Genomic DNA, 22,980 nt, shown 5'->3' with positions numbered 1-22,980 from the left:
ATGAGCTCGGGAGGAAGGTTAGCATTTGCGCGGTGTCAGGCTTGAGCTCATAGCTTCTTCTCTTGTTTTAGAAATAAAATATCTGCCGTAAAATGTTATTTAGAGTAGTTTTTCAGTGTCACATTATGCGTTTTATTTTTTTTGTCGAAGTGAGCTTAGCGTGATGTAACGCCAGAAGCGTTAGCATGTTAGCATTGAGTCTTGAGGTGTGTTTACTCCTGTTATATAAAACCTCTACTGTGGCCAGAACCGGACAGAATCAAACTATTTTTTACTACTACTAAGTTTTTGTTAGTAGTCTAAAATATATAACTAAATCTCGTATAATTTACAAGTTTGTCAAATCTGTCTTTTTTAAAAAACCGTATTCCAATATATTGACTGTTTTTCGATCAAAACCTTATTCATGTAGCAGACATCCTTTCATTACCAACTTATTCCATTGATAGCGAAATGAACGTGTTGGATTGCTGCATATAATAAAACAAGGTAAAAATAAATAAACAATTCAGCAATACGTTAAAAGAGCGCCTCTCTTTCAAAAGACTAGTTATCTGAGCTAGTGTTGTATGTATTTTAGTTCACTTGATAAAATAAAACTTTTTGGTAACACAGATTTAAAACCTTAAAAGAATATTAACAAAGACTATAATTCAGAATCATATTTAAGTAGCGTTTGTGCCTGCAGTGCAGATTTACTTTGAACAATAATGTAATAAATTGAAATAATTTTTCCAGCCTGGCTTCAGCATGCATCAGTGTGTTCTCCCATCAATGATTCGATACTTCTATAAATCAAACTGATGTGTCCCAGGATCAGCCGATAATGACCTCCTGTGTTGTTCAGTGGAACACTATGGAGAGATCTATCTGTCACTTAATGTGACCAAGCAATGTCACCAAATAGGATAAATAAATGCATGTAGGTGTGTGTTTGTACATGGTTAGATTTAGTGTTTTTGTTGTCCTCATTATGTTCTGCATTGGGTTCTGGTTATTACTAGTAATTGGAATATTTTAAATATTGAATAAAATGTAAAAATCCTTTTGATCTAGAATAAATAAATATAAAATAATTGACCTCAGGTCAAAACTAGAAACTGCTGCTTTCTCTAATTAAACATGTCTTGACGATCCATGCATCCATCCACTGTCAAACTAACAACTTTCATGCTCTCGCTGTAGTCCCTGGATGAAGACTGTACGCTGGAGGAGGAAGAGGAGGGATTGATCGAAGAGGAAGAAGAAATTGATCAGTTCAATGATGACACCTTTGGTGCAGGAGCCATCGGTGAGTGCAGTGTGGAATGTCATCATGTAACAACTGAGCCTCAGGTTGTATGTAGTCAGTTTTCTAAGACTAAATGTAGGTGTGATAACCTTAAGTAATGAAAAAAAAATGTCTGTTTCCAAAAATGTATAAAAATGCACTGAATTCTTCAAAAAGATGTAGCTAAGCCCATTTGGATGATTACATTTCAGACAAATTGTATTTTTGGAACATCCACCTTTGATCAACAATGACATCTATGCAAACAATTTCCACAATTAGTTTCATAAAGAATGAAATTTTCCCAAGATGAATAAAAATCCACCTAATTGCATGTAGCTAAAACATGTAGCTAAACCCATTTCAGTGCTTAAAATTTAGAGAAAAAATTACATTTTACATCATCATTGTTACTGAAAAAAGTCTTAAAAAATAGTCTCCTAAGATGAGTGAAGAATGCACTAAGAATGCACTAAATTGCCTAATAGTATAAAACTGAGACTGTTTTAAAAGTTAAACATCCACATTTCATCATTACTGATATCTATCTAATTTCCATCCATCTATTTTCATCCGCTTATCCAATACCGGGTCGCGGGGGCAGCAGTCTCCATGACTGCCACCCAAATCACACTGCACCGTACCAACCCCCCTGAACCTTCCTGTGAGTGGTGAGTCCACTGGAAGGTACCAATTGCCCTAACCGGGATTCGATCTTGCCCAGGAGGTGAACCCTCGGGTTTCACACCAATGACAGAGATATTGCCTCTGTGCCAAAGCGCCACTCTAATTTCCAAAAAGTCTTAAAAAATTAAATGTTACCAAAAATAAAGAAAAATGCACACAAAAATAGTTGAAGTACATTAGTTGATTTGTTGAACTCACATCAATTTTCCTCAACATGGCATGGCGTCTCACCTCCAACTGTTAAATTTTTTAAAATTAGAAATGAGTCATAAGTGAACTGCATACTTGAAGTTTATATATACAACATTTGCTCTTTTAACAGTTAAAATGAATGAAATGTATAACTCATTCACAAAATATATACTTACTTCAGAGGTATACTGATTTTATGGGTAGAGATAAACAATTGCATATTCCAGTGTTTTTTCTTTTGTGTGCATGCGCAGTAGACAAAGCATGCAAATGTGATACATGGGATACAAATCTGATAGAACACCGATCCTTTGGCAATAGCATCAGACCCTGAACCAGTCTGGTTCCACGGCTGATGGTAGAGCCCAGCCCCGAGACCCGATTGAAAAAGCCCAAAATGCATTCCTTCGTACAGGACTAGCAGAAACAATTTTCATGGTTGAGGTACACGTGTGTAGAGAAAGTAGCCAGACCAAATGCTAATCTCTCTCTCATGATGCGATGGGGGGGATTTTAATTTAATTAATTAATAGTATATTTTGGGGGGGCTGGAACGAATGAATTGGTTTTTAGTTATATTTAATGGGGAAAATGCTATCGAAATACGAGCAGCCCAACATACGAGTGCTGTTGTGGAACGGATTAAACTTGTATCTTTAAGCCCCACTACGTATATATACATACAGTGCATGACAGCACGTAAATTTCACTTCTGAAGTTTAAATAAAAATTAGTTGATGTTTAACGGATTGGGAATGAATGGACAATGCATGTGGAAATTATGTGGGAGGCGACAGATGTAAAAATCTACCAATTAGCTGGTTATGTTCCCAGAGTCGGTTACCATGGTGACTGACTCAGAGTTACAGTTACCTCTCTTTCTGGAGCAGTTAGGTCAGTTTCAGGATTAACTTTCTCTTGAGTTTTCACCTGCTTTCTGGAATAACCCCCTCAGATGTAAAAACCTCTTCATCTTATTGTTCTTCTCACAGATGATGACTGGCAGGAGGAGCACAAACGACTGGCTGAGCTGGATAAGCGGGATGGACTGGGGGCAGAAGGTGGAGGAGGGATGGGCCGAGACTTAGACTTTGGAGGAGCAGAGGAGTCCTCCTCTACTCTTCTGACTCCTTCCACAGGCCGTCCCCCCCTCCCATCTTCCCTTCCTTCACTGAACTTCGCACCCTCCTCCAGGCTGCCTCCTCTAGGTCAGTCATTGAATGAAATCACTAACCCTGGTTGTTTTTAATTCTTCATAAGTTCGTAAACTGCTGTAAGAGTAGATTTACTGTTTGATCAAGTATGATTATGTTAACAATCAAAAACAAGGACAAATAAAGTGCAGAATATTCTCTAGATCGGGGTGTCCATACTTTTTTGTCATTGGAGCTACTAAACAAATCACCAGGCTAGAATGATATACCTACATTGTGTGCATGTGGTTTTGTGTGTGCTATACTGATAAAATTCTTACAATATAGGGTGATTATTTCACATTATAGAATTAAATTTATTCTTACATTTTTTTCAGCACTCCCTTTGTGAGCTACTGGGAGATCTGTAAAAAATAACTTGTGAATTCCAGATTCTGAGGATAGAGGAGGGGGAGGTGACCTGGTGGAGTCCTTGGCCAGGTTCATCCTGGACGCAGATCCAGCCATAGCCGGCGTAGGGACCACCGAGAGACCTGTCCCTTCCTTGAGTTCCAGTGGTTCCAGCATATCCTCACTTCAGGGACTGGAGCCATCTCGAGTTCTATCCCGGCACTCCTCTATGCCACAGCCCACTCACTTACAGCATCCTCCTCGCCCCTCCCAGCACCAGCTGCCCCCTGGACCCTCCAGTTCAGGTAAGCGTGAAGGCAGGGATGCTGAATTTTATTTTTTAATATTTTTGAATGTTATCCCACTGCCTTTACTTTAACAATGTTTTTTATATTTTTATGTTTTTTTATACATGTCATAAATTCCAGCACTTAAATCAGTATTTCAATCATGAAGTACTTGTTAAAAGTGGTAAATCTGCTCCATACTTAAAATGTTAGCGGTCATAGAGAGAATAAATGTTCCGGCGCTAATCTGTGTGTTGTGATTGGTCAAGTGAAACCAGAACTGTTTTAGTTTCTGACCGATCTTTAACGACGTTGTTGTTGCTGTTCAGTTCGTTCGTCGTTTGTGTTGAGCTGCTGTTTGTTCTGCTGCTTCACTTCAGGCCTTTCCTCAGCCGCTGCTTCTCCATCAATGCTCAGCTACCAGCAGCAGCAGCATATGCTGCACAGAGGCTCTGTCCCCATCAGTCAGGTGACCTTTTACTGTGCATCATTTTGAAAATTTTTAAACCTAAACCTGAAACGTATACACCAGGCTGCAATGGTTAATGAGTTAGACAAACACCTTGTCTTTGCTGCAGTATTTCTTTACAGTTTAATACAACTGTGTAATGTATGTTTCTACAGTTTGATTTTCCAAGAAAATTTTTATATTTTTTTATTATCAATTTAATGATAATCTCTCACTCGTAGATGAATTCTCACAACATCTGGGACAACAGTATGGGCTTCGGCCCAGTCAGCATGTCACCAGGACTGGCTACTCACATGGAGGTTCGTTCACAGTTGCAGTGTTTAAATTTAATACATAAAAAAAGAAAGAAAGTGACAGTTTCTCTTGTCTTCATATCTGTGTGTATGTTGTCTAAAATGAGACCAGAAGTATTTTGGTGACTTTTAAACCCTACCTAAGAATTGTGACTAAAACTTTTCAGGGTTGTGCTGCTAGATAAGAAACTCATGTTAACTTTCACTCAGCCCACATCAGGTTAACATTTTTCTCTGGGTAAAAAAAAAAAACAGTGTTACGAGTAGTGTGATCGAAAACGTCTGATAAAGATGTAAACTTGTGTTGTATTATTTTCCCAGGACAGTCCATTAATGTCCATCATCAAAGAGGTGGGACTACCTAAATTACCTCCTCATGGAAGGAATGATGAAGAACGGGATTTGTCTGAGAGGGTCCCACCTCCTCGCTCATCTTCCCCTGTTATCGGCTCTCCTCCAGTGAGGGCTGTACCTATTGGGACGCCACCCAAACAACCAATCAGCCACAGTCTAAATCATCAGGTGGCTCACAGACTCTACAAATGTTCTTTTGTCTTTTACAATATTTCTGTGTGTTAGCAATACAAAAATCAGCAAGATCAAGAACAAACTGAGCTCAGAGACCTCTTTTTTGGCCTCCTAGATTTGTGTTTGACTGTAGGGCTATCAATGGAAGTAGACTACTGTGTCACCAAAGAAAGGTGCCTTGTGGGTTTTTACATTAGTGAACTGTGTAGCTTTTAGCATTATCAGTTAGCTGTCTGTCTGTTAACCTCCTTCTTCATGTGTGTAGAGCCATCATCCCACAGCTGTGCATGTCAGAGCTCCGCTCCAGCACAGATACCCGCCTCCTTTCCCTGAGCGTCTGTCACCAAACACTCTCCTCAATATAGCTGTAAGTCTCCCCTCTCCCTCCCTCACCTCTACTTGAATTAGGTGTTATACGAGTCGGCGTGTTACCTCCAAAGCTTTTTTCCACACCACTACTTAGCACTGTTCACCTTTACATGATATGTGATTGTGTTAAAGAAGAAGAACTGAACTGAAATCGCAAGGGTTTATGGGTTTGGAGGAAGTTACTAATTTTGACCATTCGACTAATCTCTTGGATTTTGAAGTTCATTTTTGTCTGAAAAATTAAGCTCCAGGTGAACGTTTTTTGAAACTTCTGTTTGTCTTTAGAATTCTCCGCTCGGTCGCAGTCCCTTCCCTCCTGGTGTCGGCCCAGTTCTGTCTCAGATTAAACGGGCTCAGCTACTAAACTCTCAGGTGAGTGTCACGGTCAACAGCTGAGGTTCTGATTCAGCTGTGGAAGCTGCCTGTCTTTATAGAGGAAATAAAAGGAATACTACAGTACATGTAGTATTGCATGGATTGATTTCATCGCCTACGTGATAGTTTCAGTAGTTGTGTTGATTTAGAGTTTCAGAGTGGAGCTACAGCAGAGAGCGGCTGACTGCCTGGTTAGCTCTGAGTTTTGTTTAAACCTAAAACTTTAACTTTTTTCTCAAACTCAACCTTCTGAATTGCCATTCCCCCAGGTGGCTGGTTTCCCCCGTGGAGGACCTGCACCTCCCATGTTGCCTGGTGGTGGAGGTTTCCGGCCCTTTTTTGGGGGGCCACCTCCTCCTCATGGTCATCGAATGGGCCCCATGCCTCCACATGGTCCTCCTAACCACACACCGCCCATCAGGCATAACACCACCCACCTCCACCCTCAGCACCGGCGTATGCTCACCCAGCGAATGCAGAGCAGAGGAGGGTGAGGAAGTGTGAGGAAATGTGCTTGCAGCAGCTGGGTGAAAACTGACCTGGGAATAACTGTTGAATTCCCCGCAGGGACCGTGGCAGGACTGGAGGAGACCGTCGCAGCAGAGACCCCTACAGTAATCTGATGACCCAGAAGGAGAAAGAGTGGGTGACCAAGATCCAGATGATGCAGCTCCAGAGTACAGACCCGTACCTGGACGACTACTACTATCAGGTCAGCTCTTTGTGGAGGTCTGCAACCTTCAGTATGGCAGGCAGATCCAACCATCTGTTAATATTTTGATATAATATTTTGATATTTGATTAATTAATTACTAAGCTGATGATTCATTTTTAAATAAGTCTTTATGGTTCTCCACCATCCTAAAAAATGTTGTAAGAACTATGACTCTATTTTTGTTTTATTTCTGACATCATTTCACACCAGTACAATGAAGGGAGTCTGATTTGAGTTTGTGTGTGTTAAATCTGTAGAATTACTATGAGAAGATGGAGAAACGACAGGAGAAGGAGAGAGACAGCAGCAGCAGGAAAGAACACACCACCAAGCTCATCACTCCACAGGTGGCCAAGGTTGAACACACCTACAGACCAGGTAGACCGTAGCAGCTGTTGTTTTGCTGTTTGATCAGTCACAGCTACACTGTGCAGCTGTGCTCATCCTGAACTTGTGTTCCGTTCTCAGTTCAGTTTGCAGGTTCTTTAGGAAAGCTGACGGTTTCCAGTGTCAACAACCCACGCAAGATGATTGACGCAGTGGTGACAACTCGCTCTGATGACGAAGTGAGTCAGAGAAGTCATCATTTCCGGCGTCTTTAAACAACAATCTGTCTTAAATACATTTTATTTTCAAAAAGAAACTTTAACTTTAAAAAAGGATACATATTCTAATTCAACAGTGATGTTGGTGGTTTGATTCCTGATGCTGTTCTGTTTGCAGGAGAAAAGAGAGAAGCAAGTTTGGAATAAGAGGAGACAGATCCTCTACACAGTGGAGAAGGTAAGAGGAGCTCCATCTGAAGTTTGTTTTTCAAGAACTCTAACAAATCTGAAAAATAGAAAATAATTCTTTTGATCAGAATGTTTACTAAAATCCCTGTTCATGTGGTTTGTAGACACACACTTTGTGCTAGACCTGATCCGTCCCTCTGTCTTCTACTAGATGTACAGTTTGTTGCTGGAGGTCCAAGACTTTGAGAAACGTTTTGTGCAGACACCAGAGGAGGACAGAGAAGCTCTGCTGGAGCAGCACAAACAGAACACAGAGCAACTTTGCAACTCTATGAGGGAGAAGGAATGGGAGGACAGGTAGGAGGCGGAGTCAGAGTAGTAGGGGTTAATGGGGTGGATTAAAAAAACAAACCAATGATCTAAATGCTGAAGGTGTGCAGCTAATAAGACTACACACTAACTCCTGTTTTTTTTTTCATTTCATCAGAGTGAGCGATGAACAGTGTGTGATGATCATGTCGGTGAGGAAGGGCAAGCGGCTTGTTGCCAGGCTCCTCCCCCTCCTGCCCTCAGCACAGGCCGCCGCCATTGTCATGGCGATTGCACGCAACCTTCCCGCCCTGACCAAGAAAGACAAACAGGATCAGGTGAGAAAAAAATAATAGTTTTTTGCTTTTGAAACCAACTACAACCCCATGGTACTGAACTGGACTACACATGGAAGATTGGATCTCGTAACTAAACATAGTAATGATTAACTAGTTCTGCTTATGAACAAAAGTGCAATAACATTTGGTACATGTTGAAACAGGTTTTTTTTTACATGTATTGCATTTAAGAGATACTTCAGACACAAAGTATTTTGGTGACAAGAAACCTAAACTCCTCAGTAAACCACGAAACAAAATAATTACAATAAAAATGTGTTCTCCTCATGTTTCTGTTCATGTCAGAGCTGCAGCAGTTGTAGCCCCACCCCCAAACGTTCTTATTAGTGAAGAAAGAGACTGATTAATGGTCAACATTTGTTAAGGTGTTGTTAAATTAATACTAAATTGTTTCATCACTTGATGAAATCACAGACTTAATTCTATTGATGGTCCAGTCTTTGATTCTGACAGGTTGAGTTCTACTGAGTGTGTGTTCTCTTTATATCCAGGTGCTGTGCTGGTTGGTGGAGCCTGTCTCTGCTGTCATCCAATCATTGTCGAGCTCCGCCCTCACAGACCTGCTGCAGGAACTTCAAGGCAGTGAGGGTCAGCTGGCCACAGTACTGCAGAACAAGGTACACACACGCATGCCCACACAGGTCACTGACCCCTGGAGTGAAAGTTGACCTTTGTTCTGATCCGCAGCCTTGTTTTAAACATTAAAATATGAGTTTATTCTCAAGTAAAGTGAAAACATGGAGACCCTCACAAACTCTGTGTGTTTGTGTGCGTGTAGTTTGGTGTGACACTGCTGTATCTGATCCTGAGTGAAGGTGAGAAGATGCAGAGCTCAGACCCCAACTGTCAACTGATGGACGACAATCGATGGTGAGGTGTTCTGTCACACTCGGCTCTTCAGTTCACTTACTCAGTCCTGACCCTCACTTTCTGCTTCTCTCCCACCCCCATCAACCACCCCACCCCTCTCTGATCCAGGACTGAGTTAGTGTTTTCCGTGACCAGGGAGCTGCTCAGCGTTTCGTCCTCTTCCCTCTCTGCTCCTCTCTTCACTCCGGCCAACCTCTTGTCCCTCTTCTCCCGTTATGTGGATCGTCAGAGGTTGGAGCTGTTACAGAACAAACTACAGTGAGTTACACCGGCAGACCAGTGGTTTGGTGTTAAATACTTTAGCAGTTAAACAGCCGTAATTACTGTAAGTACTGTGGTCCCACTGAAAAACTGCAGCTAAACAAATGTTTGTTTTTGAATTTCACAGAATCACCGCTCTGTCCAGGTAGAAGTTACCACAGACATGGACACCACCCCTGATGTAGACCTGTTTGTGAGTGTGTGTATGTGCGTGTGCAAGTATGAGGTGAATATGATGGAGGAGGATTTTAATCCAGCAGAATCTAGTCACTTGTTTCTTCTTTGTGTGTAGTCTGTGTATGTGTGCATCTGTGTGTGTGTGTGTGTGTGTGTGTGTGCGTGTGAGAGAGAGAGAGAACTGTACAGTCTGAATGATGATTAAATATAAAATCTGCATTTTTAAATATCTTGTTTACAAATATGCCTGTGATGAACTTTCAAATTAAAAGTATTTCTATTCTATAACTTCTTTCATGGTGTAGCCAGCGTCTCACTGTGACCTGACCTCCTGCACACACTCACCTTTCCCGTTTTCAGGGTTGTCTCACGGTTCTCCAAAAAGTCTTATTGCGGATGCGAGGTTTGAAAATGTTTAGTAATCACAGCTGTATTGTATTTTTAAGAATCTGCAAAAGCAAAACTGTTTTTACAAGAATCCAAAGCAAAATTCAGGTGCAGAGTTAAAAATGGAGAAACAGAGTTTCAGAAAGACGTGAAAGAAGTGTTTGAAATATGGTCTTAAAGGTAAAAAAAACATTCTGACAATTTATTGCAAAGATACAAAATTGAAGTGACAAAGACTTTGTGCGTGTGAGAGGACAATAATAGGCCTTACAAGTATTTTACTTTACTTAAGGTAGAGGACAGAGACAAAGACAGTTGAAAAGACACTCCACACATTTTCAACAAACTTCTGCCATAAAACCAAAAGTGACTTGATCTGAAGACTTCGTGGCGCAGCTGCACTCAGCGCTGATCAAACCTCTGCTTCTTTCTTTGCTGTTTGAGCCCCTCTGGAAACACACACACATTTTCATGTTTACTTTATCTGTGATTGAGTAAATCTGTGAGTCTGTCTGTCTGTCTGTCTGTGTGTGTGTCCATGTTTCTCACCAGCACACACCACCTCCACCACTGAAGAAGAGAACCATTGTCTGGTGGCTCCACAGTCCAGTAGCACAGACTCACTTCCGTCACAGTCGGAGAAAAAATGCCACACGCTGGTCAAGTCCGTCAAAGCCACGGCTCTGGTGGAGACAGGTGGGCCGCAGCCCAATTGCCTGCATACGATGGCAGCGTGCTTCATGTCCCAGACAGTGGAGTCTGCGCTCAGGGGCAAAGGCATCGGGTGGCCTACGATCACCTGCCCGGCACAGACCAGCTGTCCTTCTTCTACTTCCTCATCTTCATTATACAGCCACAGACTGTCATTATCTACACACAGCCAAAAGGTCAGGGGGAGGTCAACATGTACAGTGACAACGCTTGGCTAACCTTTAGCTACTTCTAAGCAAACTTATCTTTAAAATAATTTTAATTTGGGTAACCTTCAGCTCTTCCTAGACTTAATGTCGTCTCTAAACTCCTTTTTAATTTTCACAGATTTCTAGCTATTTCTCTGTAAAGTGCTATGCTTTTTTTGTTTAACTTACCTTTTGCTATCTCTAGGCAAGTCTTATTTTTAAATTTTTGGTTCCTTCAGTCTATGTCTGGATGAACATTTGATCCATTTCGCTCTTTGTTTTAGGTTGTTTGCTACGTATATCTTTCCTTTTTAACTTGAGGTGAGTAAACCTTTAGCCATTTAACTTTTAGCTACTGACACATTCTCTTTTGCTACCGATAAGTTATTTCTCAACCAACTTTTTTGCACTTAAGTTAGTGTTTTGTCCAATGTCTAATTGTTTTTTAACAAAATAGTTTATTTTTAGCTTTTTCTAACTAGTAATGTGCTAACCTTTAGTGTTCTTTCTGCCTTATAATCTAGTTAATGTATCTGTAAATGTGGTTTGCCCTCTGACAGTTCTGTGGAACAACTGTACCTGTGACAGTGAGGAAGACGCTTTCACTCTGAGGAGAAGAAAAGTTCTGGCTGAAGATGGAGTTGTGGTAAACACAGGTGTAGTTGCCCTGGTGGAGCAGTTCTGCTGTGGGGAACTTGAAGAGGGCAGTGTGGTCGACAGCAGGCTGGCTGAAAGTGTGGGTCTGGTTGGAGCCGATGAAGATGAGGCTAAAGTGACCGTCAGGATACTGAGGCTCAGCGGAGCAGTGGACGGTGAAGCTGTGACCCCTGAAGACCCAGATGTCCTTCTGCTGCTCCACCCCCAGCCCAGAGTAAAAGGTGATGTTGGGCTGAAGCAGAATGTCTGCGAAATGACAAATAAGGTCAACTTGACGTGACCTTTAGCTATTTCTGGCTACTGTCATTTTTAAATCAATTTTCCTATCAATTTAACCTATTATGTTTGTGAACTGTTTCAGTCACTGATGGTCCTCTTTGCTGTTATTATCATTAAAATTGTATCCACTGTCACACCAACAACAGCTCACTGTACCACTATACCGACTGCTGCCCAGAGCTGAGCCCCACCCATGGTGATCATCACACACGTGAGTGAAATGTAGTGTCATTCTCACCTGAGCAGATCACTTCGACCCCAGCAGAGGCGACCCACTTCTTCACTATGCCACAGTCCATCAGGGAAGGTTCTGAGCCCTGACAGTCAGAGAAGAAACGCCACACGGACTGTAGGTGAGCCCCCAGGTCAACTCTCTTGGTGAGAGCTGCCAAGCCGCAGCCCAGCTGTCTGCAGACCACACCTGCCTCCTTCATGGTCCAGGAGTGTTGGTGGCTCACTGGTCTCCACTGTTCCTCGTTCTGCACTTCTAGCCTTCCCAGACAGAGGCCGCCTTCTCCTACTAACCTCACATCAGGAAGCTCTGCAAGGAGAAAAGGGGAGGGCGCCACCATCAGTTCCAACACAACACAGAACCAACAATGACATATGTTCGCTTCTTTTGGTTGTTTTCTCTGAGGAGAAAAGGTGGAGTTAGCTCCTTTGAGTTTTCAGTGTAAGTCAGAATACATGTCATTTATTATTTATTTCACCAACTCTAAAGATCGGATATACCTTTTGCTTCGACACTGATCCTGGCTTTCTCTGAGAACAGCTCGGGACTGAAGTCGTAACTGTAATCACACTTAAAGGTTATCTGGCCAGTAGCAGCTTCAGCAGGAAAGATGAACACTCCTTGCCCCTTACCATTGGGGGGCACTGTTTGCAGGACCGTATTATTCTCTGCAGATAGGCGAAAGGTGACAACCCGGGGGAAGTCATGAGTGCAGATGATGGTGAAGCGACGCCCTTTGTGGAAATGGTCCTGCTGCTGTACACTTCTGAGGTAAAGATGTGGAACTCGGGGTTGGACTGCAGAGAGGAGGAGGAGGAGAGTGAAGGTGAAGATTTTTTTTATGGTGAGAGTTTAGAACACATTTCTCCCTGACCAGACACACATAGAAATACACACCTCACATGTGTGTGTGTGTGCTCACCTAAACACGTCACCTGAACATTTTCACACTCTCTCAGTTGTGTGTGTGAGGCATTGAGAGCAGCTGAAGGACAGTGGGCCAGGCCCGGTTCTGTTCCTTCACACCTGAACTCAGGAGCCCAGATCATCTCTGCGTGTCTGTTGTTCCCCATATGTGAATAATGAGAATCTGCGAACCCACAGCCCAAATCTCTGCAGACCACGTGGGCGTCGTCACGAGAAAAGAAGTTACTACAGGCCGGAACCCAGGCATCGTCGGACTTCACCAGGACCTCCCCTTGACATTTGTAGCCCCTGTTTTTCAGTCTGACAGAATCTGTGGGAGAGAGTGGGTGGGGGAACACGGGGGTGAGGAGGGGTTAAAAAAGAGGAGGAGGGTCCGAGTGATTTGCAGGGTTTTTTTTTTTAATTCCAGTCACCATTGCCCTTTTTGGCTAACTTTTAGCTTTCTTTTGGCTAACTTCTAGCTATTTCTTGGCTAACCTTGCGCTTTCTTTTTGGCTAACTTTTAGCCACTGTCTCCGCTTTGTGCTTCTCTTCAAGCGAGTTCTTGTCCAGTCTTTTTTCTTCATTTTAATCCAACTTGGACGTTTAGCTTCACTAATTCAGAAGCTACATATTTTTCTGGTCCTGCTCATTGTGCTTTACTTACAGCTAATCTTTAGGTGTTCGTGAACAATTGTGGCCAAGAACAGCACAAAATGACACACACACACACACACCTGAACAGGTCAGGGTTATGCCATTGTCGCTGATGTAATGATCCCATCGTGAACAGAATGAAGATCTTCTGTCGTAACAGTCAAACTGCCACACTCGTTGCCTGGCGGACAGAGCGGATCTGGCTGCGGCAATGGTATCTCCGCAGCCCAGCATGTGGCAGGCACGGTGTGTGTTTTCTGGTTCAAAGAATCTCCAGCCGGTCAGGGGCATCCACTCTCTTTCCTTCTTCCCCTCCAGTCTTCCTCTACAGCTGCTTTCTCCCCCAACTAGCCTCAGCTGCACACCTGGACAAAGACACCAGGACAAGGACAGATTCTGTAGAACCTCACTTCTGATAAGCAAACCTTTTTTTTAAATCTTTTTTTGTTCATTTTTGCAACTTAAGCAACTAGAACAGAAAAACCGTGTCACTCACGTGTATGTGTGCATGTAAGTGTAGCTTCAGTTACACAGTAGAAAATGAATAATTTAACAACTGAGTAAAACTTTGTCTTCTTCCAGGAAATCCCATATCTAAGTAAGGAGTTTTACACCAGAAGTAGATGCACTGCACCTTCAGGAGAGCAGTTGATCCTAGAGATCGGTCGGCAGTTGTCACGTGTGGAACTGGTGCACTCCTCGAGACGAGATTCGTTTTGTTGGCAGAAGAACTGCTTGGTCAAAACTGATTCGATTTTTTGTTCAGATGAGGTTCTTGAAGAATCTGCAGGTCCACAGCCCAGCTCGCTGCAGACCAGGTTTTGAGCAAAGGAGGTAAGACCTTCCTCACACACAGGGAGCCAACCATGACCTGACCTCACCTCCACTGTGCCGCTGCAAGACAGGGGTGATGTTTCTACCATCCTGACCGACTCTGTGGGTGGAGACAAAGAAGAAGCTGCAGCTTCACAGAACCAACCGTGAGTAAAGTTCTGGCCTGTGTTTGGACAGAAGCCTCGTCACAGCAACATGTGATTTAAATAAAAATAAGCAGCAACTTCAGAGCTAGTTTAGTTTAGTAGTACATTAGGAATGCAGTGTTAGTGTGGTGACCTGTGCAATGTTACCTGCACAGACCAAGTCCAGACTGGAGGTGGAGGAGTCTACGCTGTGCACTCTGCTCCGGGTCACCTCGCTGTCACACTCCCTCAGACTGGCCTCTGAGCCTTGGCATGTGAAATTGAGCTCCCAGGCTGCTCTGGCCTCAGAGCTGTTGGTGCTGAACTTGATGGAGAGTAACGAGCCACAGTCCATCTGTCTGCACAGCACAGCCGCAAACTTGATCTTCATGTACTTGCTGTGTTTCTCCTTGATGTGCAGAAATCTCCACTCTCCACGATGTTTAATCTCCACCACACCAGAGCAGCGGCCGCTGGCCTCAGCCAGACGGGCATCTTCAGGCGCTGGACAAAGAGAGAAGGTATTTACTCCAGTGACGTGCGATTAGGACATCATGATAAAAAAGAAAAAAGGTACATAAGATAAATATGAATATTTTCCACTGATCTGTGTTAAACATGCATTTTGACAATGAATCAACACATTTTTGACATTTTATTACGTTAACATCGCCGAATCTGAGTATTTCGTGATCAAATACAGGGCAGAAATCCTGGGTGAGGCAGTGGAGAGCTGTGCCTCACTTCTCACTGCGCGATCCAATACAACCTGGGTCATATGACGCTTGCCAATTTCCTCAGCCAATAAAGTGCAGAAAAAAGTCAGCGGGGAGGCAAACGGTACTCTGCCTCACCTCAAGGGGTCGTACATGAACTGACAGGTGCTCTCCAGCTGACGTCAACAGGCAATTGAAAGTCGGCGCGTTTTCTATGCTCTGCCTGGTTCGACTCACCATGGATTGTATTTCAAGATGAAAATATTTCTCAAAACTGGACTTCTGGTCCAAACAGAAAGTGATAAGTGATGGAAGACCAACGCCGGAGCTAAAAGGTTAGCTTCAAACTGCGGGACAGAAGAGTAGTTTTTTTCAAATGGAGTGGTACAAACGAAAAGACTGTGTAGATGTCCTGTAAGAAACCGCCATTACTGCTCTTCTCGTCTTTTATGCTCATCGTGTGATAACGTCTGGACTAACTCGGGATACTGTGACCTGAAAATTTTCCAAAGAAGCCTCAGCAGACATGAAAGACCAGCCACGTAAATTCAAAGCCAGATTTCTTTAAAAACTTTTGGAAATTCAAGGATCGATTTGGCATTGGATGAGCAACGGAATCTAAACATTAGCGCCACAATGCTAAGGTGAGGGAAAACCGACAGACACGACCATGGACTTCATCTCTAAGTAAAGGTAAGGCCAAAAATGGTTTTATGTTTTTGTTTTTTAAAAATAAGATGGGATAAGAAGTATTTGATAACTAAGTTTTTGGCCTAATTTTTTTTCTTATCATTTTGATAGACAACATTTGATTAAAGCACCAGAAGTTTAAAAAATAACTGCATTTTTTTTACTGAAGGTCAAAATTAAATTTGTGCTGCACTCATCTCTATACTTTAATTTGTGTCTAAGCAACACAAGAGGGGTGCTCTGTCCATTTCTATGAAAGAAACGTTCTTTGTAAAACAAATATAGTATGTTACTGTGTACATGTTTGTGTTGGTGTCAGTGTCATTGAAAGAGGAATGCTGATGGATATGAAGCATTACCAGGTGATGCTGTTGGATGCATAGTGAAATAAGATGTTGTTACAATTGTAAATCTGACTCCAGAGGAGTCAGTGCCTCACCAGCCATGAACCTCACGGCACGTCACTGTATACAATGGTATTAATTCAGTAAGGGGTTAGGGCTAAGTTTTCTTTTGTTTTTTATGAAAATCAAGGTTAAACCAAATTTCAGTCGATGTCATGACGTTAATGAGTACTTAATTATGTTCAAACTCTGTTCCTCCGCTGGGAGGCGCCAGAGCAAGAAGGGCACGAAAAAAGAAAAAGTTCTGGAGCTGAACAGCAGTAAAATCTAACTGTAACTTTAATTGTTACAGGTACAGTGAAAAAGGGGATAGACTATACTACTGCAGTAAAATTAATGTAATACTGCAGTATGACAACTATTACTTGTATTTATATGAACTGATGTTGGACATCAATTTATTCATAAAATAATGAAGCAGACATTTTTATTCTTTTGCACTTTTTTAACTTTAAACGTTAACATAAACAATGCCAATGTGCGGGGAGGGGCAGTTGTTTTTGTCGCTCTTTGTACGGAGGCCCACTATGTTAGACTTTGACAACCCCCTATCTAATCAACCCAAAAATTCCACAACTCCCTTAGTGCTGGTTACCGTGGATCCCCTGCTGAGTACCTCTGAGCTACACCATTTATGACCCCGTACTACACAACCATTTAGAAGTAGTCCACATGCGTCACAGAGTCAGGTACAAATACATCCACACAACTATGTGTATGTAACTAACAGACAATGTATTCTATTACTAAACAAACATTATTTATTAAAACTAAAATCTGAACCGAGCCTCCTTCTACCACACTCTTACCAATAGATAAGTCCACACTGGAGATGTGTGCTGTCAGCAAAACAACAAACCAAAATCCTGGTGAAAGAGCACTTGGAGCGGAGAGCATGTTTACTGTCCTCTGCCTGAACGTAAAGACAAACTATAGACTTGCATTCACTGCCACTGAACCCTGTCAGAACAATCACATAGAGTGGTTGGTGGGTTGTAATCCAACCCAGTAGCTGTGATTGGCTAGAAAGCATCCCCTCTCTGTGAGTTTCATCCGCTTAGTTATTACATATAATGTAATGCTAATATCATTATATTTTGTACTTAGATTTATATCATTATTACATTGTAATGTCATATAGAGGAATCAAAATAAAACAATTTATTATGTATTATTTGTTCTGTGTGGGCTGAAGCTAAATTAACCACAGCTTGATATGGGTCCATGGCTCTGTTATTTGGGCCCCTTGGAATCAGGTCTTTTTCTTATTAAAAAAAGATCCCTTAGATTCCTTTTGTAATTTATAATTGCATTAACTGACAAACAGTACATATATATGGATCATATAAACATGTAAATTAATTTGGAGAGTTTATATAATTTATTACCACTATTTACATACAGGGCCTTTACTGTTGTATTATTATTATTATTATTATTATTATTATTATTATTATTATTATTATTATAACCAGACAGGTAGTGTTATCAAAGTTATTCAGTCAAACCGATATACAACAGTTACCAAACACGTGATGTCAGAAGCCGTGGAACATTTGTCTGGAAGAACGAACGCTGTGCGTCTGTATCTAAATTATTCGATATTTATCTGTCTTAAATGGACTTCGGAATTTGTGTGTGAATTATCTATTTTAGCAGTCCGTCTGGGTTTCTTCGGTAAAAACAAAAACGGCTGCTCCATGTCCAAAATGTTCACGTCGTGATTCGTTACAGGTTGGAAAAGTAAAGCTATTGTTTAAATATTGGAATAACTGAAACTGCTAACAACATTGACATTAGAGCTTTACCTTCATGTTTGGCAAATTCTACGTTGTAACTGTTGTGTTACGCAGAGAAAAAGAAAAAACAAATACCGCCCGAACAGGGACTTGAACCCTGGACCCTCAGATTAAAAGTCTGATGCTCTACCGACTGAGCTATCCGGGCTCTTCGAGCTCTACCGACTGAGCTATCCGGGCTCTGCGCAAATATCTTAAAATACATTTAGAAAACCTTGTTAGCCAAAAATCGCGCATTATATTTTAGAAATTATTCTGTGATATATCACCAGAGAATTAAGCCATTTCTCTCCTTGGAAAATAGCAGATTTAATTTTGTAACTGTTCCAATTTTACACATTTAAAATCTCTAACTACAGTTACTGTATTGTTGGTTAACAGCCTTCCTCTTCTTGTAAAACCTTCAACTATTGTTTCTCATTATATACATTTGTATGTTTTAAATGTTTTGCAATGTACATGACTCCCATGTTAACATGTGTCGATTCTTATTTTTTATTTAGAAAAAATGTCAGTTTCGTAAAAGTAGTAATCTTCTGTCGTCCTTACCCCGTTTTACAATTTTACGGTCTATTGCCGTAAGTATTTTTGATAGCACGATGGCTCTGTTTACCGTAAAAGCAGACGCAATGACGCATTGTCAGTTGGCTAGCTGTAGCTGACTATGATTTTAACCTTTTTTTCCTTAATTAAGTTAACTTATTCGGTAATGACGTCTCTCACGTGAAACAGAAACCCAGCTGCGACGATTTATCTTAACAGAAAGTTTGTTTTGTCTAACATTTGTTCTTTCTAACGGGCTTTTTCCCCCATTCCGTAAATGCGCAGTTAAATAATGACACAGAGGCGGTTTCAAGCGTCGACGACGCGTTGTATATTAGAAATACCATGTTTTGCAGTCTGTCTTTAAAAAGAGACAACTAACAGCATGCAACAGGTGGCTCCGTGGCGCAATGGATAGCGCATTGGACTTCTAGTCAAGTACTTGAGATGTAATTCAAAGGTTGTGGGTTCGAGTCCCACCGGAGTCGCACTTTTTTTTTCCTCAGATGGGTATATATAACCGCCCGTTCTCAACAATTATTTAAAATTTAAAATATCACTTTTTCATCTGCCTCCGTTAAGATTTCTTGTTTATAAGACTTAAACAACTTCTGGAAGAATGATCATTAATTTGATAAACAGATAGTTATTCCAGTGTATAAGTGAACCGTCTTTCATGTGTTTATCACTTTGTTCATGTTTAAGAAGATCCAATCTTGTTTTTTAAATTGGGCTGGTTCTACATTTCATTTGTAGATGGCAAGTGGAAAACTCGCGTATTTGCCGCGGCAGCGTACTCTCTTTGCGTTGTGTTAAATAATTGTGGTGAAATCATCAGCTTGGTACGTCATCTTTTATTTCTGGCATAAAGGGTGAAAACAGTCAGTCCATTTTGGAGCAACACACACACACAGGTCTGACGCTGAAAATATAAAGTAAATAACAGTACAGATAATGATAGAATTAATATAATCAAATTAATCAACGGCGGACCTCCTAACTTGTACCTACCATAAGGAGAGCAGAGCCTGACTGTTGCTCACCGGGGTTTACGACACAAATCAGCAGGGGTGTTGCATTTAATGACCATACGATAAATTAAGGGTTTTCTTACCTGATGTGTATTAAACTCTTTTGTATGGCAGGTGGAACCATATATTTATAACTCTGTTACACATTTTATTCCATACATATTTGTTTTTGCGCTGGGGCCAATCGCCTCAAACCCATGCAGCACCATTAGTCGCATTAATGGTAAGAAGTATTTTATGTATGGATAGTATAACACCGTTAATAATTAAAAAGAAAATAACTTTTATACCTTTACTTAATTCTTCAGAAACGTATTATACTACATTCAGTTGTATTCAGAGTAAAAAAAAAGGATGGCTCTCACAGAAATACATATTAAAATATGTGACTTTTTTGGCTCTCTCTGCTGAAAATGTTCCTGACCCCTGCTCTATGGGTATGTCGTTCACTGGAGGATCACCACTAGTAATTCTGGGTGATCTTTGATGTTTATCAGGATGTTTTATACACTTCACAGAAGACTGTCGGTTTAGGTCAGCCCACACTAATAGGTACTCTCAAATAGAACCTTTAGAGCAGCCTGTACCACATGGGCGGCGTAAGAGAGGAGCGCTTCTTTTTTACTGCCCCCTCAAACAGTCTGTTGGAGTGTTTCTGTAGGCAGGTAAGGATGATAAACTCAGTATCTTCACATTCCTCCAACATCCTGTGCTGTAGGTTTTCACCAAACCTCAGCTGGAGCTCATGCACCACGTCTTTAGCCAGGGACTTGGACTTTTTGAGTTGTGGTAGATGACCTTCATGAGTGATGTTCTGCACCGATCGGTCCACAAGCTGGTTAATGTGTCTGGCTCTTTCCACATCAGAGAGCTGTGTTAGTGCGCCAGTCCTCCGCAGGATGTGGTAGACCGTGGTGTTCAGGAAGTTACGGACCTGTGGAGAGAGATCTGATCCAAACTCCTGCTCCTGGTCTACTTTTGGACATGGAACAGACCTCATGGTCACTGCGGTGTAGCAGGAGTTTGTAGTTTCCTTCGGAAAATGTAAAGACGAAACATGATTTCTGTGTTGATGAACTTTAGTGCATTTGTTTGAATTATAATGAGTGTCTTTGATCTCACAGATGATGTCATGGTCAGATACAGTCGCTCAGAAAAAAACGACCAGGTCTGCAGGTCTGATGTATTTTGCTTGTCAGACTTTCTTTGTCAAACAGACAGACTTTTATAGCTGTGTAAAAGATACATTAATATATACTGTAATTGAAGGATGAGTGGCTTGTTCCTCCTAGTTTTTGCACCAAGATTTCACCACTAGATGGAGACACGTTTCAAGACTGAGTCAGTGTAATGTGCAGCCATTTATAAAAAGCAACATCTGAGAAGCCAGGGAGGGCATAGCAGTGAGGTGACAAGTGAAGACGCTCTTGTTCATCTGAGGATCAGATCATCCATGATGGACGCTCTGAAGACGTTGTTGTTGTTGTTTTTTCTTCACACAGCCACCAGTCTGCCGGTAAAACTCCTCAACTACTCCTCACTTTAATCATCAGAAAGTTTCTCTTTTACTGTTCAGGCTCAGTGTGCAGCTTTGAACTCTGTGTCCAGGTTCCTGAGCCGTGTGAGCAGAAGGTGGTCCGTTTGGAAGAAGAGCTCCGAGGCCTGGTCCGTGTGATCAGTGACCAACATCATTACATCCTGGAGCTGCACAGGCTCCACAGCCAGCAGCTGGAGAACATTCCCAACTCCCACCTTGGTCCCGACAACCTGTACAAAGGTGGGGACTCGGGTCAACCACATTCAAATGTTCGGATCGGCCTAGGCTGAAGTTTGTCAGTAAGTATGTGTGTGTGTCTGCAGACTGTTCTCAAGTGTTTGCTGATGGGAACGTAGCCACTGGTATCTACGTGGTTCGTCCTGATGGTTCTCCAACTGCTCTGACCGTTTACTGCGACATGAGCAACGGTGGAGGATGGACCGTGTTCCAGAGACGGAGAGACGGCAGTGAGAACTTTGACAGGTGTGTTTGTGTGTGTTTATTTATATTTATTTCATTTTTTTTTAACATAAAGTTGTGAAGATGTTTTGCTTTATGTTCTTCCTGCGGCTCTGTACCACTTGACCTTTGATCCCTGGGTTGATCTTCTTAAGGTTGTATTATGAAAAATTCCTACTGTGTCTTGAATAAACTGACCGTGTTAAACAAATGTGCTGCTGTGTGCAGAGCGTGGGTGGAGTACAAACAAGGCTTTGGAGATCTCTACTCACCTGATGGAGAATTCTGGCTGGGCAACGAACCTATTCATCATCTCACCTCACAAGGTGTGTGTGCGTGTGTGTCAACATCGATGGGATATGACCTGTGGGAAATATTTAACACCTGAAAACTCTGTGCTTCAGGAAATTATGATTTGCACATCGACCTGGAGGACTTTGACGGAAACCATCGCTACGCTGAGTACAAGAACTTCAGAGTGGATGGTGAGAAGGTAAGGAAGTGAGAAAGGAGAGAGAGTGAGCAAGGTGTTCGGTACCAAACTGAACCCAAATTGCTCTTTCCTCCATCAAAACATGTGTGCACTATGATGTAAACAATTCAGAGACAAATGGTGATGGGAGACCTTTGACCTTCTTCTAGATCTGATGACTTCACCTTCAGTTCTCTTTCCCACAACAGCAGAGCTTTTATTTTGACTGAGTGTCTTCTGTCTGCTGCTGATTCTAAGACTTTGTTATGGAAACAGCAGCAAGGATGTCTGGGAGTCCTCTGTCCGTTGATCGTTCTGGTTCCAGTCATTTTCATCCACCATCAGACTTTGTCTAGATAAACTGTTAAAACAGATATTTGTCAGTTTAATTAATTCAGACACTTCATGAAATCCTACTTATCATACCCAGGTTCTTAATACAAAAGTTGATTAGGTTCCACAGTTAGGAACAGGTCAGGTAAGGACACATGAGGACAGTACAAGAACATCTCCATTAATCAAGTAGGACCTAAAGTGAGGTCCGTCCAAAGTGAGGTCTGTCCAGTTCTAATCTCTGAATGTCTAAAGATGAAATTACCTTATATTTAGGTCTGAAATTTATGAAAAAAATGTAGTTTTATAAAAAAGGTATTTAGACATTTCCTTAACAGTGTGCCATTTTTAACGTCAGACCTTTAAAATGCTGATTTGAATTTTAAATCCTGGCTTTAATGGGTTTGTTTTTTCTCTGTCTCACCGAAGGACCAGTTCCAGTTACATTTAGGAGAATACAGCGGAGACGCCGGGGACGCTCTGGCCACTGTTGGGTCAGCTTCCAGGCCAAGTGGAGTCAAGTTCAGCACCTTTGATCACATGACCCATGACAGGGACAAAGACAGCGACACTAATTG

At 41.8% G+C, this 22,980-nt stretch overlaps 3 protein-coding genes, 2 long non-coding RNA genes and 2 other non-coding genes across 9 annotated transcripts in view; 5 read left to right on the top strand and 2 right to left on the bottom strand.

Annotated features, from left to right (window-relative positions):
* patl1 (PAT1 homolog 1, processing body mRNA decay factor) overlaps positions 1-9,730 on the top strand; it is a 10,258-nt gene extending 528 nt beyond the window's left edge. The window contains exons 1-20 of one of the 2 annotated variants that reach the window (XM_025058810.1): positions 54-206; positions 1,186-1,291; positions 3,142-3,357; positions 3,735-3,998; positions 4,361-4,449; positions 4,671-4,751; positions 5,067-5,267; positions 5,539-5,640; positions 5,928-6,014; positions 6,287-6,507; positions 6,585-6,729; positions 6,990-7,110; positions 7,201-7,298; positions 7,456-7,515; positions 7,678-7,823; positions 7,954-8,113; positions 8,626-8,751; positions 8,913-9,004; positions 9,113-9,262; positions 9,393-9,730. In XM_025058810.1, the coding sequence (XP_024914578.1) occupies positions 186-206; positions 1,186-1,291; positions 3,142-3,357; positions 3,735-3,998; positions 4,361-4,449; positions 4,671-4,751; positions 5,067-5,267; positions 5,539-5,640; positions 5,928-6,014; positions 6,287-6,507; positions 6,585-6,729; positions 6,990-7,110; positions 7,201-7,298; positions 7,456-7,515; positions 7,678-7,823; positions 7,954-8,113; positions 8,626-8,751; positions 8,913-9,004; positions 9,113-9,262; positions 9,393-9,414 (2,508 nt within the window). In that variant the 5' untranslated portion in view covers positions 54-185 and the 3' untranslated portion in view covers positions 9,415-9,730. Of the gene's footprint in view, positions 1-53; positions 207-1,185; positions 1,292-3,141; positions 3,358-3,734; positions 3,999-4,360; positions 4,450-4,670; positions 4,752-5,066; positions 5,268-5,538; positions 5,641-5,927; positions 6,015-6,286; positions 6,508-6,584; positions 6,730-6,989; positions 7,111-7,200; positions 7,299-7,455; positions 7,516-7,677; positions 7,824-7,953; positions 8,114-8,625; positions 8,752-8,912; positions 9,005-9,112; positions 9,263-9,392 lie in introns of those variants that run through there. The other variant, XM_008317309.3, reaches the window with a different exon arrangement.
* Positions 9,731-9,864: 134 nt separating this feature from the next.
* Positions 9,865-18,175, bottom strand: LOC103383970 (scavenger receptor cysteine-rich type 1 protein M130-like). Of its 2 annotated transcripts, none has more exons than XM_025058809.1 (10): positions 17,038-18,175; positions 14,587-14,922; positions 14,094-14,393; positions 13,540-13,824; positions 12,819-13,133; positions 12,397-12,693; positions 11,903-12,205; positions 11,308-11,631; positions 10,379-10,699; positions 9,865-10,278 (listed from the first exon to the last, which is right to left on the bottom strand). In XM_025058809.1, the coding sequence occupies exons 1-10, from the start codon at positions 17,123-17,125 to the stop codon at positions 10,232-10,234; spliced, it is 2,616 nt and encodes an 871-aa protein (XP_024914577.1). In that variant the 5' UTR covers positions 17,126-18,175; the 3' UTR covers positions 9,865-10,231. The 2 variants fall into 2 exon arrangements, with proteins under 2 accessions (XP_024914577.1, XP_008315543.1); XM_008317321.3 differs by having other exon boundaries at positions 18,037-18,148.
* Positions 10,577-11,429, top strand: LOC112487525 (uncharacterized). The gene is made up of 3 exons (XR_003050680.1): positions 10,577-10,716; positions 11,013-11,049; positions 11,289-11,429. It is a non-coding gene; the product is annotated as an uncharacterized LOC112487525 (long non-coding RNA).
* LOC112487524 (uncharacterized) lies at positions 11,466-12,285 on the top strand. The gene is made up of 3 exons (XR_003050679.1): positions 11,466-11,606; positions 11,811-12,017; positions 12,156-12,285. It is a non-coding gene; the product is annotated as an uncharacterized LOC112487524 (long non-coding RNA).
* On the bottom strand, positions 18,103-18,175 carry trnak-uuu (transfer RNA lysine (anticodon UUU)). Its single transcript has one exon. It is a non-coding gene; the product is annotated as a tRNA-Lys (tRNA).
* Positions 18,176-18,966: 791 nt separating this feature from the next.
* Positions 18,967-19,058, top strand: trnar-ucu (transfer RNA arginine (anticodon UCU)). The gene is given in 2 exon segments: positions 18,967-19,003; positions 19,023-19,058. It is a non-coding gene; the product is annotated as a tRNA-Arg (tRNA).
* A 38-nt stretch (positions 19,059-19,096) lies between these two features.
* Positions 19,097-22,980, top strand: part of LOC103383961 (fibrinogen-like protein 1) — a 5,328-nt gene continuing 1,444 nt past the window's right edge. Inside the window, exons 1-6 of the mRNA XM_008317308.3 lie at positions 19,097-21,117; positions 21,210-21,378; positions 21,462-21,621; positions 21,826-21,923; positions 22,002-22,090; positions 22,832-22,980. Of these exons, the coding sequence (XP_008315530.1) occupies positions 21,055-21,117; positions 21,210-21,378; positions 21,462-21,621; positions 21,826-21,923; positions 22,002-22,090; positions 22,832-22,980 (728 nt within the window). The 5' untranslated portion in view covers positions 19,097-21,054. The remainder of the gene's footprint in view (positions 21,118-21,209; positions 21,379-21,461; positions 21,622-21,825; positions 21,924-22,001; positions 22,091-22,831) is intronic.

The sequence above is a fragment of the Cynoglossus semilaevis genome, chromosome 9 (assembly GCF_000523025.1).
Source record: "Cynoglossus semilaevis isolate Cse_v1.0 chromosome 9, Cse_v1.0, whole genome shotgun sequence".
In the NCBI taxonomy this organism is placed as follows: domain Eukaryota; kingdom Metazoa; phylum Chordata; class Actinopteri; order Pleuronectiformes; family Cynoglossidae; genus Cynoglossus; species Cynoglossus semilaevis.
Note: the sequence above shows the minus strand (reverse complement) of the source record. Positions and strands in the feature narration are given on the sequence as shown.

Excerpts from the sequence above, each read along its gene's own strand:
- LOC103383970 (XM_025058809.1), bottom strand. The coding sequence starts at position 17,125 with ATGCTCTCCGCTCCAAGTGCTCTTTCACCAGGATTTTGGTTTGTTGTT. Across the intron at positions 14,394-14,586 it reads TCTGGACTTGGTCTGTGCAG|AGTCGGTCAGGATGGTAGAA; the intron begins GTAACATTGCAC and ends CTCCACCCACAG. Across the intron at positions 12,206-12,396 it reads GATCAGTGTCGAAGCAAAAG|AGCTTCCTGATGTGAGGTTA; the intron begins GTATATCCGATC and ends TTCTCCTTGCAG.